The 22,534-nt window shown below is 40.8% G+C and overlaps 1 protein-coding gene across 5 annotated transcripts in view; it reads right to left on the reverse strand.

Moving 5' to 3' along the window:
• Positions 1 to 5,706: 5,706 nt before the first annotated feature.
• Positions 5,707 to 22,534, reverse strand: part of SPAG9 (sperm associated antigen 9) — a 72,802-nt gene continuing 55,974 nt past the window's right edge. For 2 of the 5 annotated variants that reach the window (XM_026099128.2, XM_026099131.2), the window contains 11 exons: positions 22,231 to 22,426; positions 21,202 to 21,324; positions 20,569 to 20,649; positions 20,068 to 20,135; positions 17,426 to 17,574; positions 16,113 to 16,284; positions 14,939 to 15,052; positions 13,141 to 13,179; positions 12,098 to 12,274; positions 11,139 to 11,276; positions 5,707 to 9,391 (listed from right to left, as the gene is read on the reverse strand). In XM_026099128.2, coding sequence (XP_025954913.2) covers positions 9,276 to 9,391; positions 11,139 to 11,276; positions 12,098 to 12,274; positions 13,141 to 13,179; positions 14,939 to 15,052; positions 16,113 to 16,284; positions 17,426 to 17,574; positions 20,068 to 20,135; positions 20,569 to 20,649; positions 21,202 to 21,324; positions 22,231 to 22,426 — 1,373 coding nt within the window. In that variant the 3' untranslated portion in view covers positions 5,707 to 9,275. The remainder of the gene's footprint in view (positions 9,392 to 11,138; positions 11,277 to 12,097; positions 12,275 to 13,140; positions 13,180 to 14,938; positions 15,053 to 16,112; positions 16,285 to 17,425; positions 17,575 to 20,067; positions 20,136 to 20,568; positions 20,650 to 21,201; positions 21,325 to 22,230; positions 22,427 to 22,534) is intronic. The other 3 variants (XM_026099130.2, XM_026099132.2, XM_026099129.2) reach the window with 2 other exon arrangements.

The raw sequence follows: 22,534 nt of genomic DNA on the forward strand, positions 1-22,534 counted from the left end.
TGCAGTGCTGCTGCACTTTGCTGCCCAGGAGAGTGGAAACTTTGGTCTAGATACAAACAGGCCCCTACCTCCTTCACCTGCCCCTCTTGAGCTGTGTTTGCTTTGGGACGCACAAAAAAAATCCCAAGCCTTTTAAAGATGTTTTTAAGGCTTGATAAAGGTGACATGTCCCCAAATGGTTCGGTGCCTGCTGCATGGCGAGCGCTCGCTACAGCCGCCGGCTAGGAGCCACCCTTGGACTTCTTCTCAAGGGCTGCACCTTCTCTCCGGTGCCTCCAAAACACGACGGCTTTTCCGACTTCCCCTCCCTGCTGCTGACTCCCTGCTAGGAGTCCAAGAACAGCATCAAGCGTCGGGTACTTCGACTTTGCAGTACCGCTCCTGGGGCTGCCCCGGACCTGGGTCTCCTCCGAGGCCTGCCCGGGCACGGGACCCGGCCTGCAGCAGCCTTCCTCCACGGGAGGAGTTAAATATAGACCCTGCAAAACGCACGAGCGCTCTTCTGCTGGCGAGCGCCCACGCAAAGCGTTTATTCGCGAGCTGAGTCAACCTGCTGTAATGGTTTTGTGGCTAACGCGCAACTCACCTCTCCCTTATCTCAGGGATTTTCATTATCTTCTGGGCAATTTTGACAAGAATCCAATTTTCCCCGCCCACGCACACGTCCTGCTGTTCGCTCATCGAACACATCGATTAGCGGCCAAAAAAAGCCTGTAGCACTCTTTCCTCTCCTGTAAGCCCCCCATATGGGCCTTTAACAACCTCTCCCAAGGCAGTTATCCGTCCAAACCTGGCACCGGGCCTCGACGGGGCAAGTCGAGCTGCCTCCGCCGTGGGAGCGGTGCCGATGTCCTGGAGGGCCGGGACGTGCCCGGCCGCCCCGGGAAGGGGAAAGAGCCCCGGAGCCGGCAGCGATGCAGGGCAGCCGCGAGGCCGCGGCACTGCTGCCTCCTGCCAAACCCATGCTGTGGGCCTGCCCGGGAGGGCGCGAGATTTCAGGCCGTATCTCATTCTGTTTACTGCATCGGGGGCAGCGAGAGGTAGCTCAGCTGCCTCTGCAGACCAGCGAGCGCTCTGCTCTCCTCCTCTTCGCTCCTGCCGCGGTGCAGACAGCTGTACCGCTTTCTGTACCCTCCCCTTGTTCACAAGGTAGGAGCTAAGTCTTTAAGCTTCCCGGGGTAGCAGGCTATGGACTAACCTAGGCGTTGACCCTGTCCTTACTCTTTTATCCAGGCATTTACTTTTGCCCCATCTACACACATCAAGTGCCCAAGCTCCTTTCCGAGCAGGATTTCCAGCGCGAGGGGAGCCATGGGGGAGCTGCCGGGTCTGGCAGCAGCGAGGGGCTGAGAACCCTCCAAGGGGGAGGGCAGGGGGACGTCTCTGCCGAGGAAGCTCGGCTGGATCCGAGTCACAATTCGGTAACAGCTTTGCTTTTCTCAGCATCAGCACCAGATGTGGCCCTGGTTCCAATGTGCTTGGCCAAATTTTTCCTTTCCAGACTGTGCTACCGCGTGCACCCAGGCGCTGGGGGACATGTCGCGCTCCTCCTTCCACCCGATTGAGTTCAGGCTCTGGGGGCAGCCAGATCCAAGGGGACCTTCTCCCCCCCAGCACTTCGCAACCAAACCATCACAGCTCCTGTCAGCACAACACAGGCCCTTCATCCCACCTGCCCAAGCCCCAGGTTCGTTACCAGGAGGAAAGGCTGAGAACTAAGTTCCCTCCTTGTTACATTGATGCTTTTGATTGGCCTCATTGGAAACACATGGGTGCAAGAATTCACCCCAAATTGTGAGGGTTTTTTTTTTCCCGCTATGCTTTGCCCCTTCGAGCTTTGCAATAAAGAAGGCTGGAAGCCACTAGAAGAGCAGCCACAGGCCCTGCTCTCTTCCCCGCGTACCATTTCACTCCCAGGCGAAGGCAGCACCGGGGCCGAGGCCGCAGCAGCATAGCTGTGCTACGCCGTAGCTCTGTCCCTGCCAGCGCGGCGGGGAGGGAGGCACAAGCGGTTTCACAGACCCGGAGACCCAGCGAGGGGCCCCCGGCCGCCGGGCCGCCTCCCTCCCCGTCCTGGCCCCCGCGCGCTCCCCAGCAGCCCCGCGCTGAAAGGTGGAAGTGAGAAGCAGATGTGGAATGTGGGAAGCTTTCCAGCAAGTTTTTTTTTTGCCTCGAAACTCCAGACTCCGCAAAGCCTCCGAAGCAGAAGCCCCTGGGCGCAGGGGTGCCAGCGGCACGGAGGGCACAGCAACACGAGCGCGGCCGGCAGCAGCCGTTCTCCCTTTCGCTACAGAAAATACCTGTGGACTCCCAAGCCCTTGGAAGTCCACAGTGCTCCTGGCTCTCAGCAAGATGTCCCTCAGGAACACCAGCTCCCTCAGCACCGCAGCCTGACATGCGACTTTTAAATGCTTTTTCTAACTGCGTTAATAAAGCGCTGAAGCCAATTCACTGCCCGACCCTGCAGGGGACATGGGGAAGCAACAGCAGAGGCATTAACTGTCCCACCGGCTGAACTCAAGCAGGACTTGCTTGAAGCCTGGAGAAGTGGAAGGCAGGGGAGATGCTGGATTTAGGACCGGCTGGAAGTTTTCCATCAGAACTCCTGCATAGGCGCAAGGGCTGGGGGACAGAGCCCGGACAGGGCAGCAGCACGCCGCCTCCCGCCCCGAGACCCGGAGCCTGCTGCAGTCACCACCTGCGAGCTCCGTCCCGTGGGCGCAGGCGGTAGCGGAAACCCTAGCCCAACGGGGAGGACGCACGTAGCCCGCCTTGGCACGGGGAACATGCCGTGTCCGTCTTTCCGGAAAGGGCCTGTCTGGCCAGTTTTCCCTCAGCACTCCCCTTTCAGCGGTGAGGACGAGCCAGGGCTCTAGCTGCACTGTTTCACCACTGCTAGACTCACAGGGGACCCAAGGCCGCAGACACCCGCTTTTACGAGCTCCGTGAAGCGGAAGCTCAGTGCGAGGTGTGCAGACAGCATCACACAAGCTCGTTCCCTCCCGTGCGGCCCAGCTCCTCGCTGACGCCTCCTTCCCCACTCTCCGCCGCGCGGGCGGCCGAGGCCGGGAAACAGCGCAGCAGGGAGGAGGGAAGAGCACACGCTCCTTGCTGCAAAAAGCCAGCTTGGGACTTGCACCTCCAAATTAAACTCCGCTTACGGTTTCATTCTGAAGACACAAGTGAAAGCTGGCCGTCAGGACCAGCACTCTGCCCAGGACTGAATTGCAATTAAATGGGAACACTGAATTGCAATTAAATGGGAACACTCACAAACTGGAAGAAAGGGGGAAAACCAACAAGTCTGTCAGAAAAAAAGCAATACAAGAACAGGCAGTGCGACCATCTCTAAAGAAGGGAGAGGGCCCCGTTTCCAAGCAGGGGGTGCAGCCAGCTGACGAGGTCCCCAGCTGAAGGAGCAGCTCTGGGTCTCTGCTAGTGCAGAAGAGCTACAAGGGACAAGAGCAGCAGCCTCGAGCCGGGGCGCGTGGCTGCACCACAGGGGCAGGCACATCCCCACAACCCATCTTTAAATCACAGCGACCCGAAGGCAAGAGAGCAACTTTCCGAACCCTTTGATGATCAAATGCCCAGATGCTCCTTTTCTTTGCCTTGACTGCTGACGACAGCTTTGCTTTGAAGAGCTGTTGGGGGGAAACCTGAAGCTTAGATATCGACGGAAAGGCAGGGAGGCGAGTATACTACAGCACAACCAACTTCCCCTCCGGGTCTCTGTGATGTCTCTGAATTGTAATAGCACCATCTCGTGTTTAAAATGCAACAGAGACCACTGAGTTCTGCAAGTTTTTCATCATGTTTAGAATCACGAGCAACAAACCACATCAGAGCTCCCCTGATCCGCTCCTGCTTCTCACAAAATACTCTGAAGAGCAGGAAGCCAATCTTTCTTATAATTGTCATCTCAAAATATCTTTCTAGAGAGTTAATGTAACCATGCAAAATTGCAACAAGCCTTAAAGGCTTGAATCTGGAGTATGATCCAAGGGTAACAAGTATTTGCAATGACTGAAAAATTCAGTTTTCAAGTGGCATTCTTAATATCTTAACCTAATTACAATTCTGTTAGAATTTCTCTCTTCTTAATGCAGAATCTGAAATATTGAATTACTCACCCACATGCACAGACTAAGGTGCTGTCAGGGCTGAAAGAAGAGCTTAAACATTCCCTGAGTAAAGATTTATGATGCCTCTTCGTATGTAATACATAGGCACGATGCCTTAGCACGATATCGTGATGTGGCATGCGTGTGAGTGGACATACCACGAGGATGACCACTGTGATGAGAGCTAAATTTGTCAGTAGACCTGCTCTGGAGAGGTAACAAGGCAAAAATCTTGTAAGAAAACTCCAGGAAACAAGCAAAAGGAAGTTTTTAAACATCTAGACAATAAAAGATCAAGTTGCTACAACAAAAGTAACGGACAACACTTATGTTTTCTGAACCATGAATGGGTTCCTATATTTGCGTGTGTAAATATGAAGCATTTGCATCCTAGAGGTATCCAAAGGCAACAACTTTACAGAGACCCTGCAATACTGCTGGGGAGAAACAAGAGAGTAATATAACCCTGCACGTGCTGGCTGGCAAGGAAACGGATGGACAGCAACATTCCCACAGTGGGAGCGGAGGGACAAAATGGGTTCATTGTGCAAGGAGAGGGGCACCACAATCCATCATAACAAAGGTTAATCAAATATTTTCAAATGGCATGGCCACTTCTTACCACTTCTCTTAGTGAAGATAAATTGCTGTAACAGATAGGAGGGGAAAAACATACAAAACAAAAACAAACAAAAAACCCAGATGAGCCAGGGGGAAAACACACAAGAAAAAAAAAAACACCCAAAACAGAAACAAGCCCCCCGCATAAACCTGGCTTCAGCCAAGCATTTTGTTCACGCAGTGGAAATGAGTATCTTGCCACCAAGTCCTCATTCTTCTACCTGAAGCGTTAACTATTTTCTTTTCTGTGCAGTAATTAACCACTACATGTTTGGGCTTAAATGAATGAAGTCAGATCTTTGGTAAGGTGTGAAGAAAACCTGGAAAATAAATTCAAGTACTAGTAATTATTTCACATGAGCTGCAGTTAAGTGGAAATCCTCTGGATTCTTAAGATGCAAATCAGCAATTGATTTTTATAAATAGTGCCAGTTATATCAAGAAAAAAAAACCCCATGGATTACTGCTTTATTTCACTTCCTAAAGAGATCTTCAAAGCAAAGACATAATCAGGAAAGATTAAGAAGATGGTAACACACATGAAGGCTGACATTAAAGGGTTAGTGTTGGAAGAACAAACCAGAGCTTTAGAAGTCCCCCCCAAGACTAAAAGGCAAAGGCGTCCCATCAGAACTGCTCAGCAAGGGCATCTGACACAGGAGCAACAAGCCAGGAATAAGGAGCACTGAACACCTCTGACACCTTCATGCTCATCTCTAGGAAGATAGTTAAGGCCATCTACAGACAGCATGGCATAATTTGGGATCCAGGCAGTGAACGCAGCTTTTCTTCAGAATTTTTGCTTATACGTAGTATGAGATAGTAGCTGACATATATAATATTATCAATACTTACGATGGTCATATTTAGCTGCTAGTATAAAATACTTTATTATGCCCTTTGATAGCATCAATAACTTTTGAACTTAACATGAGACTACAAAGAAAACACCAATCCAACGTATGTTTCATATACATATTTATATATATTTCATGTACAAAGTTACATTCTGAACCCCAAGGATTCAATAATAGAAATAAATACTGAAATAACTACACTGCTATATGAGCCTTTCTGCTCACAGAAAAGAAGCCTCAAGTTTTAACAGACAGCAAGTTTAACGCTGTAGTATCCATCTCGGATTACAGAGGCAAGTAAAATTCAGCGTAAAGTGTCCAACAGACAAAAACTTTCCAAAATTACAGACCATAAAATGTTTAAAATATATGTTTAAAAGATTGAGAAATGTGCATCAACAAAATTAATAAAGGAAACTTAATCTTGTTAGAGGGCGGGAGAGACATTTAGTGTATAGAAAAATGCTTTGAGGTGCAACATAGGTTGTTACAATATGGCATAACCCTGTTAGAAAAAACATTTCATTTCCATAAAGAACTGTATTTGAGTTTACCGTGTCTTGTTTTACAGATCAGGGCCTTCACAAGACCCCGTCTCAACAGGGTTGCTTACAAGAGTGCTAAATCAGGTTTAATCCTTTGGTAACTTTTATAATACTCACATGGAAATAAATATTCAGTTACACAGCATTTTAAGAGACACACGTTCTTTAGAACAGTTAGTATAATAAAACAGATTTAACATTTGTTTGTTACTAAGGCAGCCTATGATAAAGTGTCTACGCTCTGCCAGCTCTATCTGATCCAACGCAGGAAGACCTTTACAAGAAAAGAACAATGCAGCAGCTTATACAACGCATTTCACCTTACCATGCAAACACCCTTACCCAGGCAAGTAATGTGCTGCATATTTTGTGCTCGAAATGTTTCCAAATTACTAACAAGCTGTAGCTATCAAGAGATTAGCTCCTATTTATATGATGCTTTAACCACATGAGTGTATGCATAAACACATTCTTGAGACTGAGGTTTTAGAAGTATATTGTCATCTCAGTGCCTGGGGTTTTACATGCTTTATTCACCAAAGTGACCTTAAGTAGAGAGTTTATAAATCCCAGCGCGCTGTGATGAGAATAGGGACCCTTTTAATTGGGACTTACCGTACCTTAGGACAGGGGATAAAGTTTTAAAATGAGAAATACAGAGAAGTGCACATGCCTTTTATCTACACCCACAGTGGTACATAGTTACACCTAGCATTTGCTTTAAAACCCTTCCACTCTTGGACAGAAACAATCGTCTCTGAACAATTTGCAAAAGTTGGTCCACTGAGGTGACTAAAATGGCACGGTGAACCAGATACGTTTGGCAAAAGACCAGGTACACACCTGCCAGATTCATCTGCTCTATTTGATAGCAGTGAAGCCATTCAGAGAAACAACTCAACAATTGTGAGTAAAATGCTATACAAGAACCAAGGAAAAGAATTGTGCGCTTTTTTCTGAGAACATGAGAATGTGACAATCAACCAGTGAGTAAAAGCTTTGGAGACTGTGTTTTCCGTAGAGCCAATGAATTCAAGATGGCAGAAGAAGCAATGAAACTGCACCACTTAGTGAAGATTCTGCACGACAGTTAAAGTTTAGACAGCATTTTTCTCAGACATCCAATTTCATACGTTAATTCAGATGTGCTTCAAGTTCAGCATACATGTCAATATACATTTTAAACAGGTCTTTATATGAGCGTTAAGTCAGTTTACTTTCTGTACTTGTATAATTTTTAAAAAGTTCCCAGACTTTATATTTAAACCAAAGTACTTTAAGAGTGACCTTAAAGATTAATTTGGAAAGCAATTATGAACAACATGCTCTTATCACTTTTGGCATTCTGAAGAGAAAAATACTACCAAGATATTAGACATCTTTAATAAGGATTTTACTACATAGTTCATGTCCTAAATACATATTTACGAGAGGAACAGCTGTGTACAAAATATGTTGCTTAAAAAGTATTTATACATATAAATCTAACCAATAGACCTGAATGGAGATTTTCTGGTTTATCAGCTATGATATGCATTTGAAAAAGCTGCCTAAATATATATTTACACAATAGACCTCAGCTAAATGTGTTCATTTAAAAAATTAAGAAAATATATAAACACATGTTTGCCTGATAGACCAGAACTGCTCCTATTGCATAAAAATGTTTAGGCAGTTTTAAAAAAGTGTTTCTATATTTAATTTTCTGAAACTGTTCATTTCTTTCACATGATCAAATTACTAATTTCTCTGCTAATCTGAACAGAACAGTCCCAGTCTTTTGGGGGTATATACTAGATGTTTATCAGAACCCCTCAAACTTTCACTTTCCAGAGACTAAATGAAAGAACAAATCTAGGTGTTAAAACATTTTGAAGAACAGAAGCCATGAAGTGTTTAACTTAGTTCTGATACTAATGTAGGAAATTCAACGTAAAAGGAAGACAGTCTTCAACTCACACTTATGGTTAAAAAAATAGATGGTGAGTAGACAGAATGTCAGCCTGATATTAGAGTCTCCTGACTTTTATCAATTTATCCACTCTTAGTGTTATCTGCTAACATTGTCTCTAAACATGATTTTTTTTCCCCTAAATGGAGGTATGCAACTAAACAACAAAAATACACTTTATACCTAATTATCTGGCACTAAAGTTCCTTTACAATCTCACTTGGGCAGAATGCATTTTTTCCTGTACACTCTCAGTCTTTTCTCATGCTCTAATTGAGGTCTCTAACCTTCACACCTGTAGTGCCTCATGAGTTTGACCAGCTAGGCAGAGAAGATCATTCTAGTGCTTAGGACATAAGGACTTAAGACAAGAAGAGAAGAAAATGTATCCCCTGTTCAAGAATTTTACAATTATTTTCAAATTTAAATCATCTAAGAATACCCTTTCAAAATTGAGCTGTTCACATGTATCCATGTCAGGGAAACAGGAAAACACTGTGCTCAAAATTGCTCATTGAGGGCAGGAGTTCTCAAGCTTTAAGGTTTAGCAGTCAAAACATGAAGTTTTATTTAAATATTGTCATCTTAATTTCTATACAATCCCCTCTTTTCCCCCAGAAGTTTTGATGAAAGTGATAAATGAAACTGTATACACTATATAAGCAAGATTTTCCAGGTTTGAAAACAAAAGCTGAAATTTACAGTTTGCTTTAGCCCTCACTGAACAAATGGATAGATCTTGACAATTCATCTGATACCAATTTGTCAATTTTATAATACTCTGGGAATAACTTTGCTGTTTTACTCAATGCATTATACAGAGAAATGAAGCTCAGTTGTAATAAAGCTGAATTCAAGTAAGACTATCAAAAAAGTGAACTACATTAGATTGTTGTGGTACAGTAAAACTATGTCTGGATTGCTTACTATGGTGTACACACCAGTTTTGAGAAAGTAAGTTCTGGTTTCATTATACTGTTCCATGTAACACGGGTGCAGTAAAACAGCACAAGCTAATTCCTGTATAGTTAAGGTATGACAGATTTGCAATATAAAGTTAAACAGCAAAGAAATGCTTCAACATCATGTAGTGAAACAGGTTTCACAAAATAAAAAAACATGCAGAAGCTTTTTTTTTTTTTTCCTCCCCTAAGGTCTCCAGCTGCATCCTACAGGCTCACTCACTGCCATACATTACTTGCCACACTATCAAGTGACTCCTCTCAGCTTTGGCTACAGAAGGTTCAAGTTGTAGAGCTTCTCCAAGGAGTTCAGATTCTCCACCTTCATCACCTGAAAAACAAAAGCTTTGATTCAGGCAGATACAATGAAAAATGATATTAACACCAGAGAAAGACAAATGACTATTAGATTTACAAGAGATTTACAAAAGGCAGTTTTTGCCATCTGCTCATGTAAGAGCACATTCACTATCTTGAATATATACATTACAGGCTGAAGTTTGTTTCATAATTATTTCACCGCAGAGCCCCATGTTCTGATGGTCATATTCTTCAGTTCTTGCCAGAGCAGTAATGAGCAGTAACTGAACACAAATGGGACAATGAAACATTCATGCATTTGATGAATGACAACTCTTTTCTCCTTCCTTCCTCTTTTTCTAGTTATTTTAGCTTTTCACAACCACCCAGCATGCATGGGTACAAGACAGCTTTAAACCTATCCTCCATTATTGCTGTTCAAAAGAGAACATAAGTTTTATTACTGCGTCTAAACCCTTTGTGCCATGAGCCAACTTGGATCAAAGGTGACAGACGGAGCACTAACAAAACTGCATGTAGACAGTCATATACACCATTACAGCAGCAGTCTGGTGGTACAGAAGAATGTCAGCTTAACCAGATGAAACAGGAGGTGACTGACAACTTCAGAAAGGTTAAGTCACAAATTGGCTAGCTTTTAGTTGGACTACTTTGGAGGTCAGAGGAATCTAAACATACAACGGGCTGAACTAGCTCTTGAACCAGTTTGCTGCGTTAACAAGGTAATGGCAGAGCTAATGCAGCTTTACTGCTCTGATATTTGAGTTCATGTCTCTGCATCATGCTGTAAGGACAGCACAAAGCACATCCGGTATGTGGTTATTCCAGCTTGCTTAGAACAAGCTCGGAGTTCTTAATACCTCACTACAGTGTTGCACAGAAGTGCCTCAAGTCATGCCTCTTGTGCAACTCCACTGGAGTTATGAGCAGGAGCTGTTTTTTATTGAGTAGTGGGATGACAGAATTTGGGCTGTCCTTGACCGAACACACAAATTCCCCTTTTATTAGGGAAAAAGCCCGAAGGCAAGTTGAGGTAAAAGGTCAAAATTAGGTCTAGGAGTTGCGATTCCTTGGAGGGGGGGCACTTTCAGTCAAGTTCTCCAGTTGCAGATTCCAAACATCAAACCATAACCACCCTCAGTTTAGTATATTTTCCAAAAACTTTCAATACCAAAAAATATATATGTTTACACATCAGGTCTTTTACGGGCTAGATTCATGTAGAAGTGCTACCACAGAATAAGCAGTGATCAAAATAAGAAGGGCAAACAAAGATACAGTGAACTCCTTTTTTCTGTTTTCGACCAAATTTGAGCAAGTTTTAGCTTGAGTGTCATTCATGGAATACTTAAATATGCAGACTGACTACAAAAAGTCATATTTAACTGAAGGCATATTTTCCAGCAGTTTGAGATAAGAGAATGCTTTAACCTTTAAAAATAAGACTTAAAACAAGTAAGGTGGTACATGACTCCAAAGCAGGGCTTCAAATACCTTTATGTAGACATCTCTCAAGTCATGGTGATTGAGAAGAGAGGAGGGAATGAGGTGGGGGGGGGCAGGGGGAGCAGGGGGATAGAGATGCTTCTAGATACATACAGGCTTAATAAATACATCCTGGCTAGCCACATGAATGCACTCTGGAATCACAATGAATCATATAGATACATATAACATATTATATGGTTAATGACCTGATCTAAGACATTTGCATTATGAAATTCTTAAACCGATTTTTCAAGATTGGCAATTCTTACCCATTCTGAAGTCAATATATCCCTCTCCACCACTTATGACCAACATTGATTTTAAGGGACTCTGGCTTAAGGACTCTTGGGCTGGTTTATCACCTGCTAGCTCGGGTCCACCACTACTCTGGGGGCAAACAACCTGACCTGTATTAAAAAACATACAAAATACATTTTTATGCCACATTCACAGAACAATTAGATAGAAAATACCACATGTATTTGAGCTTTGGAATAACATATTTAATGCCTAATCACACACTTAACTTCGGATTCTAGAGAAACTCTTCACGAAGGGGCAGAAAACAGGCTACGCTTAGATTCTTTTTTTTTTCCCCCCCCCCCCCCCCCCCTCTCTAAAGAGAAGAAATCAATTCAGGACAGTTCAACATGAATTAGAGAATGAAGTGCCTCATTACCTTTCCCAATACGGACATGCAAATCTAGAGATGACACTGAACCTAGGACTTCTTCAGCTATGCAACTAAAATTATTCATCATGTCAGCTTACTAAGCAAGCTTCTGTTCACATCCCAGCACACCTACTACACACAAGCGCTAAGAGGGTATTTAACCAGTATTGCAGCCTCTAGAAAATCCTTAGCTTTTTAAATCAATATCCTTTGCTTTGGAGGCTTCTATATGAGCAGTTTTTTTCCTTCCTACAGGACGCCCAACTCTTAAATCAGAGCTTTTATGTCCATTATCAGCTGACCATCTTCTTAATAGCCAAGTACTCAGAGTACCTCTTCCCAGACAGAAACCAGGCACTTCTTTCCTCCTGGCCAACCCCTTTTCCTCCCATTAAACCATACTGCTTTTGAGTCAGACAAGCCTTGCAAATCAAGAAATAACAAGTTGCTCTGAATGTACAATTTCTTTACTTGCTTTCTTTGCCTAAACACTATGTTTAACCAAGCAAAAAAGGATGAAAAGAAACCTCACTTGAGCAATGGTAATAAACTCACCAGGTACTGCGACAAAGAATTTGACAGCATCACGGTGCCCATGGAAGCAAAGCTGTGCATGTGCCATTGAGCAATATGGTATGAACGTTCCAGGAGTCACTTTGTCACTGTTTTCATCTCCATATACACGTATTACGCTTCCTGGACGGTTTCCGGAACCTGCTGCTGCTTTATTAGCTGTAAAAGAAGAAGTGTTCTCTACTTGAAAATACAAATTACAGAAATAGTTATTTGTTAAGAAACCTTATGATACCATCTAAAAGCTAAAGCCAACTCAGATAAAAATGAAACAGGAGGGCAGCAATGCCAATTCAAGACAGAGCTGGAAAGAAAAAAGATTGCATGCTTCGTTATTTTAAGTACCTCAGAAAATGGAGCAGGATTCTTATTAGTCTAGCATAAACATCAAGTTTTAATTTCCTATTTTTGAAAAAATAATTTGTGAAAGGACTGCATCTTTCACAGAAAATACCTCTAACATGTTTCAGTGTGAAAATGTACTTAACGTACATAGACATATAATTAAATGCATTTTTATTCCAACTATCTATAGGGTACCCCCTTGCCAGGAAAATAAAAAATCTCTAAAAATAACCACCTGTAGGCATGAAGGAGCTACCCTATTAGAATTCCATGTCTGGTTTTTACTGAGAAGTTTTAAAATCCATTAAAATTGGAAAGTACTCATGCTAGACATACAAGCCATCTCCATTCCAAAGACTATCAAAGAAGTGAAAGAAATAGTGATTTGTAACAAGACAGTAAATGATGTGGATTAATGACAAAGTTATAAGATATGGTATCACATTGGCTGGAAGAAAAACAAAGTCTGTATGAAAGTTCAGCTGCAACACAGGATGATATACTAAACTGCTGAGCAGATTGGTGGCCATTTAGCAAACATAAAACTGCTGCAATGCAGTAACTGCAAGTGGAAAAACATTTAGGAACATACAAAGGGTAAATCTATAAGGAGTGGGAAACAGCCTCAAAGTGGCTATTAGAAGCCTGAAAATAGGTTGTTGTTCAGGATCTGCACTTACCCCTCAGCCCCAGTAAACGTCCCTGGTGGAGGATTACAGCTAAAGTGAGAAAGGAGGAAAGGGGAAATGGATAGGTATGACAGTAGAGGAGAAGGATTAATGAGAACCCACCATTCTTATATTTTGGTTTCTGATAAGATAGAGCTCAAAATTTTAGCTCCTAAAAACAATTAATATTTAATTACAGAAGATTCAATAAAAAGTCAGAGAACAGTATCTTGGTATAAAAGTTTCAGTATAAAATGAACAAAGAAAACAGGGCCACTTTCACATGCTTTATCACTATAAAGTTTCATTAATTAGTGAAGTTCCATTAATTAGCAAAGTTTCCCCTTTCTCTCTTTCCCTGGCAGGAGGCTAACAAAATAGTATAAAACTCCTCATGTTTCCAAGTGCCTGTGTGAAATATCTGCAGATCTGGTAAGATGCCCTGCTAATGAGACCCAGGGAACTGAGAGTATGTAACTGAGTGTGCATACATGCAACTGCCTTTGAAACAAATATTTGTGGGTTCTCAAACCCACAACTCAGCCTATTCACAAATGGTTGTTCTGATTCATGAATAACTAACAAAACTGAAGTTAAACCTAGTAGCTTTAATAGGGTTCTTTTTTCATGTTCGCTACTTTAAAGAAAAAAAAAAATCAGGAAACATTAAATTGAGCTTGATGCAAATTACGAGCTATAATTTTTGAAAGCATGACTTAACGATTTCAAATTCATGATAGGAAATCTGTCCTTCTTTAAGCACACTCATGCAATGCAAAAAGACATTTACTGAATGGATGGACAATGTAATGGAACAGTATGGAAAAAAATGTATGCATGGGCTGTTCAAAAAAGCAGATACAACATGATGAGTTTTTACTATTAAATTACCTTAAGATTTCACCTATCAGACTGCACTAGTTACATATAACATAACACTATTAGGACTACCAAACTGCTGTATTTTCTGAAGCCTTTGTCCATGTGTTTTTTACATTAGTCTCAAACATAAGTTGCTTTAAAAAAGAATTTACAAATCAGATACTCTTCCCAAGCTTAACCTACTTAAGATTTGTTTTGCCCTTGAGTGAAAACTGGACTGTTCCCCTCTCCCAAAGTTCAACTGCCCATGTCAGGATGCTTCTCCCCCCCCCCCCCCTTCCACCCCAGCAGTTTCAGCTAATGCATGAGTTTGGGATCTATTAAGCCAATACATGGATTATCCAGTAATGGAATTTTAACCACAAGTTGAAGTGCTCTATTTGAAGAAGGTATTAACAACTCCTATGGCTTTGAACACATCCTTTAGAGCAGTTGGTATACTGCTGTTCCAGTCCTTCATGCCTATTTTGTGAGGAATTCTTAAAACCAAAGCCATTCAGATTGTACTAGCAACAATATCAACTTGCTTAAACCAAACTGAAAAGCTACTTTGGTGATCATAAATAACATTAATTGGAAAACTAAAGCCCTCTCTTGCAAGCAATAAACTTACACAGATGTATAGTTACTGCTAATACTCCTTACACCTTTAAGGCTTCATAATGTCTCCCTTTATTCAAGCCAGATCACGTCTGCTAAATTCTGAACAAAGGAGCTTTTCGAGATGGGCTCTTTTGCACAGAGAATTGTAACCATGGACACAGATTATGTGCTACACTTTGCACAGAGCCAATCTCTGTTATAAACCTGAAAGATTCAGATCTAGTGGTAAAGCTCTCTATCCATTAGTAAGCCTATGAATGACCTTTAATATTTTCTTTTTGTGTCTACAGCATATTGCACAGTACTATTCATTTGTTTTACTTACTTTCTGTTAATGGAATGGAGATGATGACACCATTTCCTGTTCCTACCCATAAACGATTACAAGACACCATAAGAGCTGTGATTCTCACAAATGAGAATCCCAGTTTACCAGTACCTAAAAACAAAAGATGCTTTTTATCAAAAATTATGAGCAAAAAAGAATTTTAGTTCCATAACAGCGAATTTTAACTTCAACTCCCAACCCATGCAGACATGCAACACCCTCCCACTTCAAAGAGAACCAAGGCGGAGAGGTACATTCGAGTTGTATTTTATCTGTAAAGATAACCTAAGAGGTTAAAGCACTCGTCTGAATTAAGTTGTGAATTCATAAAGAAAGAGACTAATGAACTGTTAGATAGCACAAAAGGTCCAACTCCTCCATAATGCTTTACAACAACTTATTTTGGGGCTTACAGCACCTGGGTAGCCTTTCAACCAAAAAAATGTAGGTTTATAGAGGTAAAATACTGTTTTCTAGCCATGGGGGGGGGGGGGGGGAGTGGGAAGGAAGAGTACTGTTTCTTATAAAAGTGAAAAAATTTCAAAGAATATAATTAGTGCTATGGGGGAGTAGAAGTCTGTCAAGCCTGGTACAGTGTAAGCTAAACTATCCCCCACGTATACCAATGGCACAGTAGTTATTCATGAAGAATTTCAAATGGCCATGTTACCTGTACTTTCTGTGTTTAGGTAGATTCTCAAACTGCTGTTATACAGACACTAATAAAACAACAACACTAGCTTATTAGTTTTCAGAGCAATAAGCAATTTGCAATTTTGTGCTGGTATTCTCTTGGAAAAGGAAAAACAGTTTTTCCACACAAGTTATGGGTTCTTCCCACTCTTGGATTAAAAACAAGCATTAGTCCAGTAATAGAGAAAGACTTTAGTGTCTCTGGATTTCTGCCCAACCATCATTTTTTTAATTAGTTCTGAGTTTTTAGGGACACTCTCAGCATCAGCTAGAATTTACAGATTGTATCAGAATACTTATCAGCCTTATCATGCTCTACAGACTGACTTAGGCTTCTAACTCCAGAATCAAGTTCTACATCAGAAAGGACCCACTCTTCTTCTTTGCTTGCAATGAGAATTCCTTGATCAATAACAGGAAAAGAAAGCTCCAGATAGCAAGAGGTATAAGAACATTTTGGTTGGTCTTACTGACTTACCTAGCATTTTGCTTACATAAGGTTCAATGTCCACGTCTTGTAGATGCTGATACGTGTGCGCATGATAGAGGCGCAGGGTAGAGTCCAAACGAATAGACACCCATACCCCATCACCCACCCATGCCAGCTGTCTCACTTGGCTTTCTCTTCTTGGGTGAGCATCAAACGACTTCTACAAAAGATTGGATTTTCAGTTAGGAGTTGAAATGATAAAGGGAAAATTAAGAAGAGATTCTCTTTTAGTCTTATACTGTCAACATTGGCAGTTTTTTCAAGTCATCTACCACCCTCTTGATTTGCTAAATAACTAGCAGATACAGTGCTTAGCTAAGTTACAATTACCATATGACACTGGTAAAGTAAATAGTAAAAACCGCTGATCCCCCCATCCTGGAGTGCAGTCGCAAAGCTATAGTTTCCTACTGCATTCTCATTTACATTACATTCCCAGCCTGCTCCGACTTCTGCTTCCATTTTAACCTTGAGCCTTCTTGGTATAATCTCCTCCAGGCACAGCACAAGTTGTTTCTTTCTAGTACTGTCTTACAAACCCACCTACCCATGCAAAATACATACTAACCAACACCACCACAATTCAGATCAGTTGCATCAATTCCCTTGTTTCAGTTTTCCATATATAAACTCTTGTTCATAAAAATACATATTATGAATTAGGTTCTTGATATTTTCAGGAGAGCTTAGCATTCACCCTCTAAAAGTCAGGCCCATATCTCAGACCAAGTACCAAAAGCTGAAGTATTAGTTTTGGTAAGGGTTTCCAGAAACCTTGGCCACTTCCCAGACTTGGGGGATGTCATGTATACACACAGCACTGCAGAAACACCAGCTTAGACACCTTTATAGAAACAAAGTACTCTATGGCAGGAGAGTACATTCACTATTAACACTAAAAGCTCTAAAATATGCAGAGACAAATTCTAGACAAATAGATGGAAAACATAATGAACAGATAAGTATGTATGAATGTAAAGAACGAGTTGGGAGCTACCCTTGCAAGGGCTGCAAAGACCTATAAGAATACTTTCTAGTTTCTGGTCAGCTAGAAGTAGAGAACTAAGCTCCAAAATGATTGGTTTTAACAAACAGTCTCATCATTCCTAAAACTCTTCTAAAGCAATGAAAACATCATTTTTTCTTAAGTTAATGGCATTTCCTAAGACAAGTTTGTTTTGCTGCCTGTTTCTGTGCTGATGAACTGTTCCCTGGAGTTACTCTGGAGTTTGAGCTTTGGCATGAGATGGCATTAAAACATAACAACATTTAACTATACTTTAAACATCAGTTTAACTTGCCTCTATTTTCATGGCCTTTGGCTGAACAACATAGATTTTGTTCCTGTAGCCACACCAGACTTTGTCATGTACCACTGTCATGCATCTTATAGAATGATGCGGCCGGCCGAGGTCCAAGAGGTGATAGTTTGTCAAATCCCACTGACCATCTTTAAAAACAGAAGCAAAATAAGAAAAACAGAACAAAATACAGGTTCCTATAAGTTAAAAATCATTTACAAGTACAGGCAGATATCTTGTTTAAGAACAGTCATTTTTAAAAGGGTTGTAATAACCTGTGTAAGTCAATACAAATGTATGGCTAGGTTCTTCATAAAAAAAAGAAAAAAGTCAAGCTGCAATTACATGCCCTACACCAACACTCAAAACACTATTTTGTTTTTACATAAGGTCGCACAGTGACTCATGTTTAAAACTTGTCAAAGTATCTTTTAAAACAGCAGGTTACCTAGTGCTAAACGTGTTACTTGGATAGGCACACTGATTGCTAGCAACAAGCAACTACCCACACAGAGCTGGGCACTTAATGCTCAACTTAGCATAGAAATGGTGACCAGTGCATGAAGATTTTCTAAAATATGCGATGAGAGCTTACAGTGGCACCGGACATGTTAAAAAGCATAAATTGGGTCACCCAGCACTAAGTAAAGTTCTTCCCTAGATTGAGCTAAGCTAGAGATCACCACACTGACATTTACTTGAGATCCTTTAATCCTATAAGCCATTAGAGTTTGAGGTTTAAAAATAAAAGAAAAAAATCACAATTTCATCCCAGTTGTGTCTTTCCCAATGTGTGCATTAGTGTCATGCAATCTCTTAGTTCTCTAGAGTGCTGAGCACAATGATCTGAAACTCCACAAGGAGAAGAAATGAGTGGGGAGTCTGGGAAGACAAGTCAACAGAAGAATTCCAGTTACTCATAACAAGACCTTCCGCTGCAGATCCTTATTCTTGAGGCAAAGGAACAGAGCTTGAACAGGAATGATTTGGGAAGAAATTATAGAGGTGCTTATAAAATTCTTATTGAGGAAGGACTTGGCCACAGACAGTTACTAACACTAACAACAAAACAAAAGACATAACTATTGCGCATGATGAATGAGAAGAAAAAGCTAACGATAAAGCAGACTAATGGGCTTTTTGCTATTTAGCTCAGACATATCCCACTCTCCTTTTTTTCTTCCTAGGATATGAAGGAATTCCAGGAATGAACCAGAACAGTGCAGAAATTTCTGTGGGAGTCAAAATAAGCCCACATTTTCCTCAAAGGTCATTAGCAACAATTACATTGCTTATAAAAGAACTCTGAAGCAGCAAGCCAGAGCAGCTCGCAGGTTGATCCAGTTTCTGGACCAAATAACAGACAAGATGATTATCCTGAAAGCAGGAAGTCTTGCAAGAGCTGCAAGGACTAGAGCTTTATGGAAGACAAAAAGCAAATGCCATTAAGAAAAAAAATACACAGGAAAAGAGGAAAAAAGATCCCAGTGTAGACCTACAATCAAAAAACCAGACCTTTACATCAGAAAACAGGCCACTTTAAGGCAATTTGTCCTACACTTGTAGTTTTGCATTATGCATTTAGGACATTTAGATAAAAAAAGAATGAAAGACCTGACATCTAATTGGATGGATATCTGATGCCCTCCCTCACTGTTACAGAAAAATGGAAGCATATTCAAACGACATCTTCCACCTTGATAGTTTTGATGGCAGAGAAATCTTCAGAACCATCTTCTACTATCATATCAACCAGGAAAGGATCAGGCAAAACTCTTCCAGAGAAGATGGTGACTTCTTCATTACCAGGGATTCAAGATGAAAAAGAAAACAGTCCTCTAAAACACCTAATATCCAAATCCTACCAGAGAAGTCTGGCATGTAAGATGCAACAGACTAACAGCAGCACAAAAGAAGAATTCTGTTTAACAGCTGGGAGACCAGTCACTTAACTTTAAAAAGACTAGCTGTTGTTAAGAGACAGTTAAGTAAATTAGATACAAATGCAGCCACAGGCTTAGTAGGCATACACACACAGCCAAAAATCTGAGTTGAAACTCAATATGACAAACTTTCTCTAGTTAAAAGGACTATTGAAAGGTCTTACATTTCTGATTTCTGATGAAAAATACATTCCAGAAAACAAGCATAAGAAAAACCTGCAGTTTAGATGAGCAGTTCATAGAAAAAAATTGTTTGGGGGGGGGGGGTGTACACAACAGCAATGGTTATCAACTCAGAGGGCCAGCTGGTTCATAAACTTTATACACTGCATCTATAATTCAACAATTCCAATCACTCTGTAGGCCTTGAAGCAACTTACAGGAACTTCAGAGTGAGAATCTGTGGTGGTGATTCCAGATAGGAGAACCTGGTATCTATGAGAACAAAAGGGAAGAGAATAGGGGATTCCTAATTGCTGCATTTTAAGTTTGCCTGAACTTACCAAGTGTTGTACTTGGTTAAATAAGATATTAAACTTTAATTGGTACTTGAAACTGCAATAGAAGTATTAGAAAGATTTCTCAAAACAGTCTGTAAAAAGGCCATTGGGGAATACATTTTCAAAATGCTGTAAATGGTACATTTCTTTCATAAGCACTATAACAACTTCATTCTTTCAAGCTCAATAGAAAGCTTACCAACTCCTCTGTGAAATATTGCTAGTGTTCCATCAGCTAGTGCAACTAATACTATTCCTTTTACATGTCTAGGAAAAGGAAGGAAGCACAAGTACACACTGTTAGATTGCATTTCTGAAAATACAAGTTTTTTTTTGTAGTTCAGCATAGTTTTTATATTCACATTAATGCTAGTGCTTTGATTTCTACAATAAGGCTCAAAGTTCAATTCAAACAGCTTAAAACATTTTTAGCTACAATGCCTGAAGGAAACAATGATAACAATCTATATCATTTTTGAACATACAGCTATCAAGAAACTCATGATTTGAATCATGGTATTTTCAACAGATACATGATTCCTTTCATTTTCCCTACTCCCCAAACACTTTCCAATGCCCTTCAAAGAATACGCGTGCATTTATGGCAACTGACATTCCAAATATCTTAGGAGCAAATACAAACTAAGTTTTTTTTAACAAAAGTTCACTATGATTTACATGATATTCTTTCAGAACTTACACAATACTGAGAATAGAATCTTTAAGTTTAATGGCATGAACACATTTCCTCCACTGGGCCACTGACGAATGAACATACAAGCTGCAAAGACAAATCAGGAGGGATTGAAAGCACTCAAAAAGGTCTATCAGACAGGAAAAAAACAAGAAAAACCTTATAGTTGAAATCCACAATTAGAGGGAAAACAAGCTTTCATCTTACACTGAAAAAACCTATGGAAATAGAAAGAACAAACTACCTGAATAGGCAGAATGTTTTTTCAGATGCCCAAAACATTACAGACACCTTTGCAGACATGTCTGCTGTAAGAAGGGCAATATTTTTCTAATATAATATTGAATACTGAACATTATGGAATTATCAGACAAGACTACTTCTTTCACTAGAAAAACTCTTCCAGAGACAGAGATAAAAAACATCACCTGCCAAAAAGTGCTTACTAGTCACCTACAATACTTCCTTTGAATTCTGTAATATCTAATTAACATAGCCAAGTGTACAAAGTTTAGGCTCTCTTGAGGGCTTCTTGCACTTAATCTTGACTCCTGAGACAGTTATCAGCCTGTAGGCCTAAAAAGCAAGTTTAAAGTAATTTCTACAAACAAATCTAATCTAAGATTAGCATTTTCTTACCATCCATTCTGTGCTCCAAGCCACATTGTTGGTAAAAGGCTACTCATTTTCTGTGCTTCTTCTCTCACTAGATCTTGCTCATTTGGCAAAATTGCAATATCTTTATACAACTCTGACTCACTACTGAGGGGGAGAAAAAAAAAAGGAAAAGAGACAGTTAAAGTACTGTAAATAAAGTGCACAGATTACTCTGAGTATAACCTAGGTATTTATTGCTCTTGGTATCTACATTTTCTTTTGAAGCAGACAAGATATTTAAAATCCAGTAACTACATATAAAAGTATACCAACTGCACAGGTGAAAGCTTCAGTAACCATGAATTTCTCCAAGTGGCCATTTACTTGTAAAAGGAAATTTACATTCCATTCAACCCTGTCAATATTACTGGTATTTCTGGGAATGGCAGAAGAGAGAGTCACAACATCAGAGGCACATGATGGGGAAAACACTTACAAAAAGGCTATAATGCCCTGACCTCTCAATAATAGGTTTTGGCCTTCACAGAGAATCAAGATTCCTGAGCTGTCTCAAGAGTTGAAATATGCTTTCATCTGAAATACTGATTACTTTTACATTTCTCCTCCACTCTTGTATCTATACTCACAGACTGACTATTCTGAGAAACGGAAACACATTCAAACAATCAACTGACCAGGAGAAAGGAATACAATTCTTACTTATTTTTACTTCAAAACAGGAGATTTAAATGGGCACTTCTAGATCAGTGCCATTTATATGAAGACCATAAGAGGACTTAGTGATAAACTGTTAAGACACTCACTACTCCCTTGGTGTCTGCACTCGAGACATGAACTCAGTGACAAGAACTCTTCATACATAGGCAAATGCTTCATGGAAGCAAAGCTTAGGATGTCTTATACCAAGATTCCCGACATATACCTCATCTTTACCAATTCTCAAAAAAGTGTATTCAGTGTATTTTACAAAATGAAAGTTTCATCTCTATGTTGTGTTCTTGCAAATATCATTTTTCATTCTAAATACATATTAAAGGTATGACTAAGTACCTAGGTTGGTACACTGGAGAACTCTCTGCTGTATTCTGCACTCCCAGAGGATCTGTAAAGACATGCTCTGTGTAGACTCCAGTTTGTGCAGTATCAGCTGTGTCTTCTCCTGCCCCTGCATTGACTTCTGTTGCCTCTGTTGCCTCCTCTGCTGTTGGAATGTTTTCATCTACTGAATTACTTTCAGTTGTAATATCTACAAAACAAAAAAACAAAAAGAAAACCTTGAAATATTGTAACAACTGCAGAGATAGAATTCTTAATTATTTAAAAAAGCCAGAACTTGCTACTTTTAACAGTTAAC

Source organism: Dromaius novaehollandiae, chromosome 18 (genome assembly GCF_036370855.1).
Source record: "Dromaius novaehollandiae isolate bDroNov1 chromosome 18, bDroNov1.hap1, whole genome shotgun sequence".
Classification (NCBI taxonomy): domain Eukaryota; kingdom Metazoa; phylum Chordata; class Aves; order Casuariiformes; family Dromaiidae; genus Dromaius; species Dromaius novaehollandiae.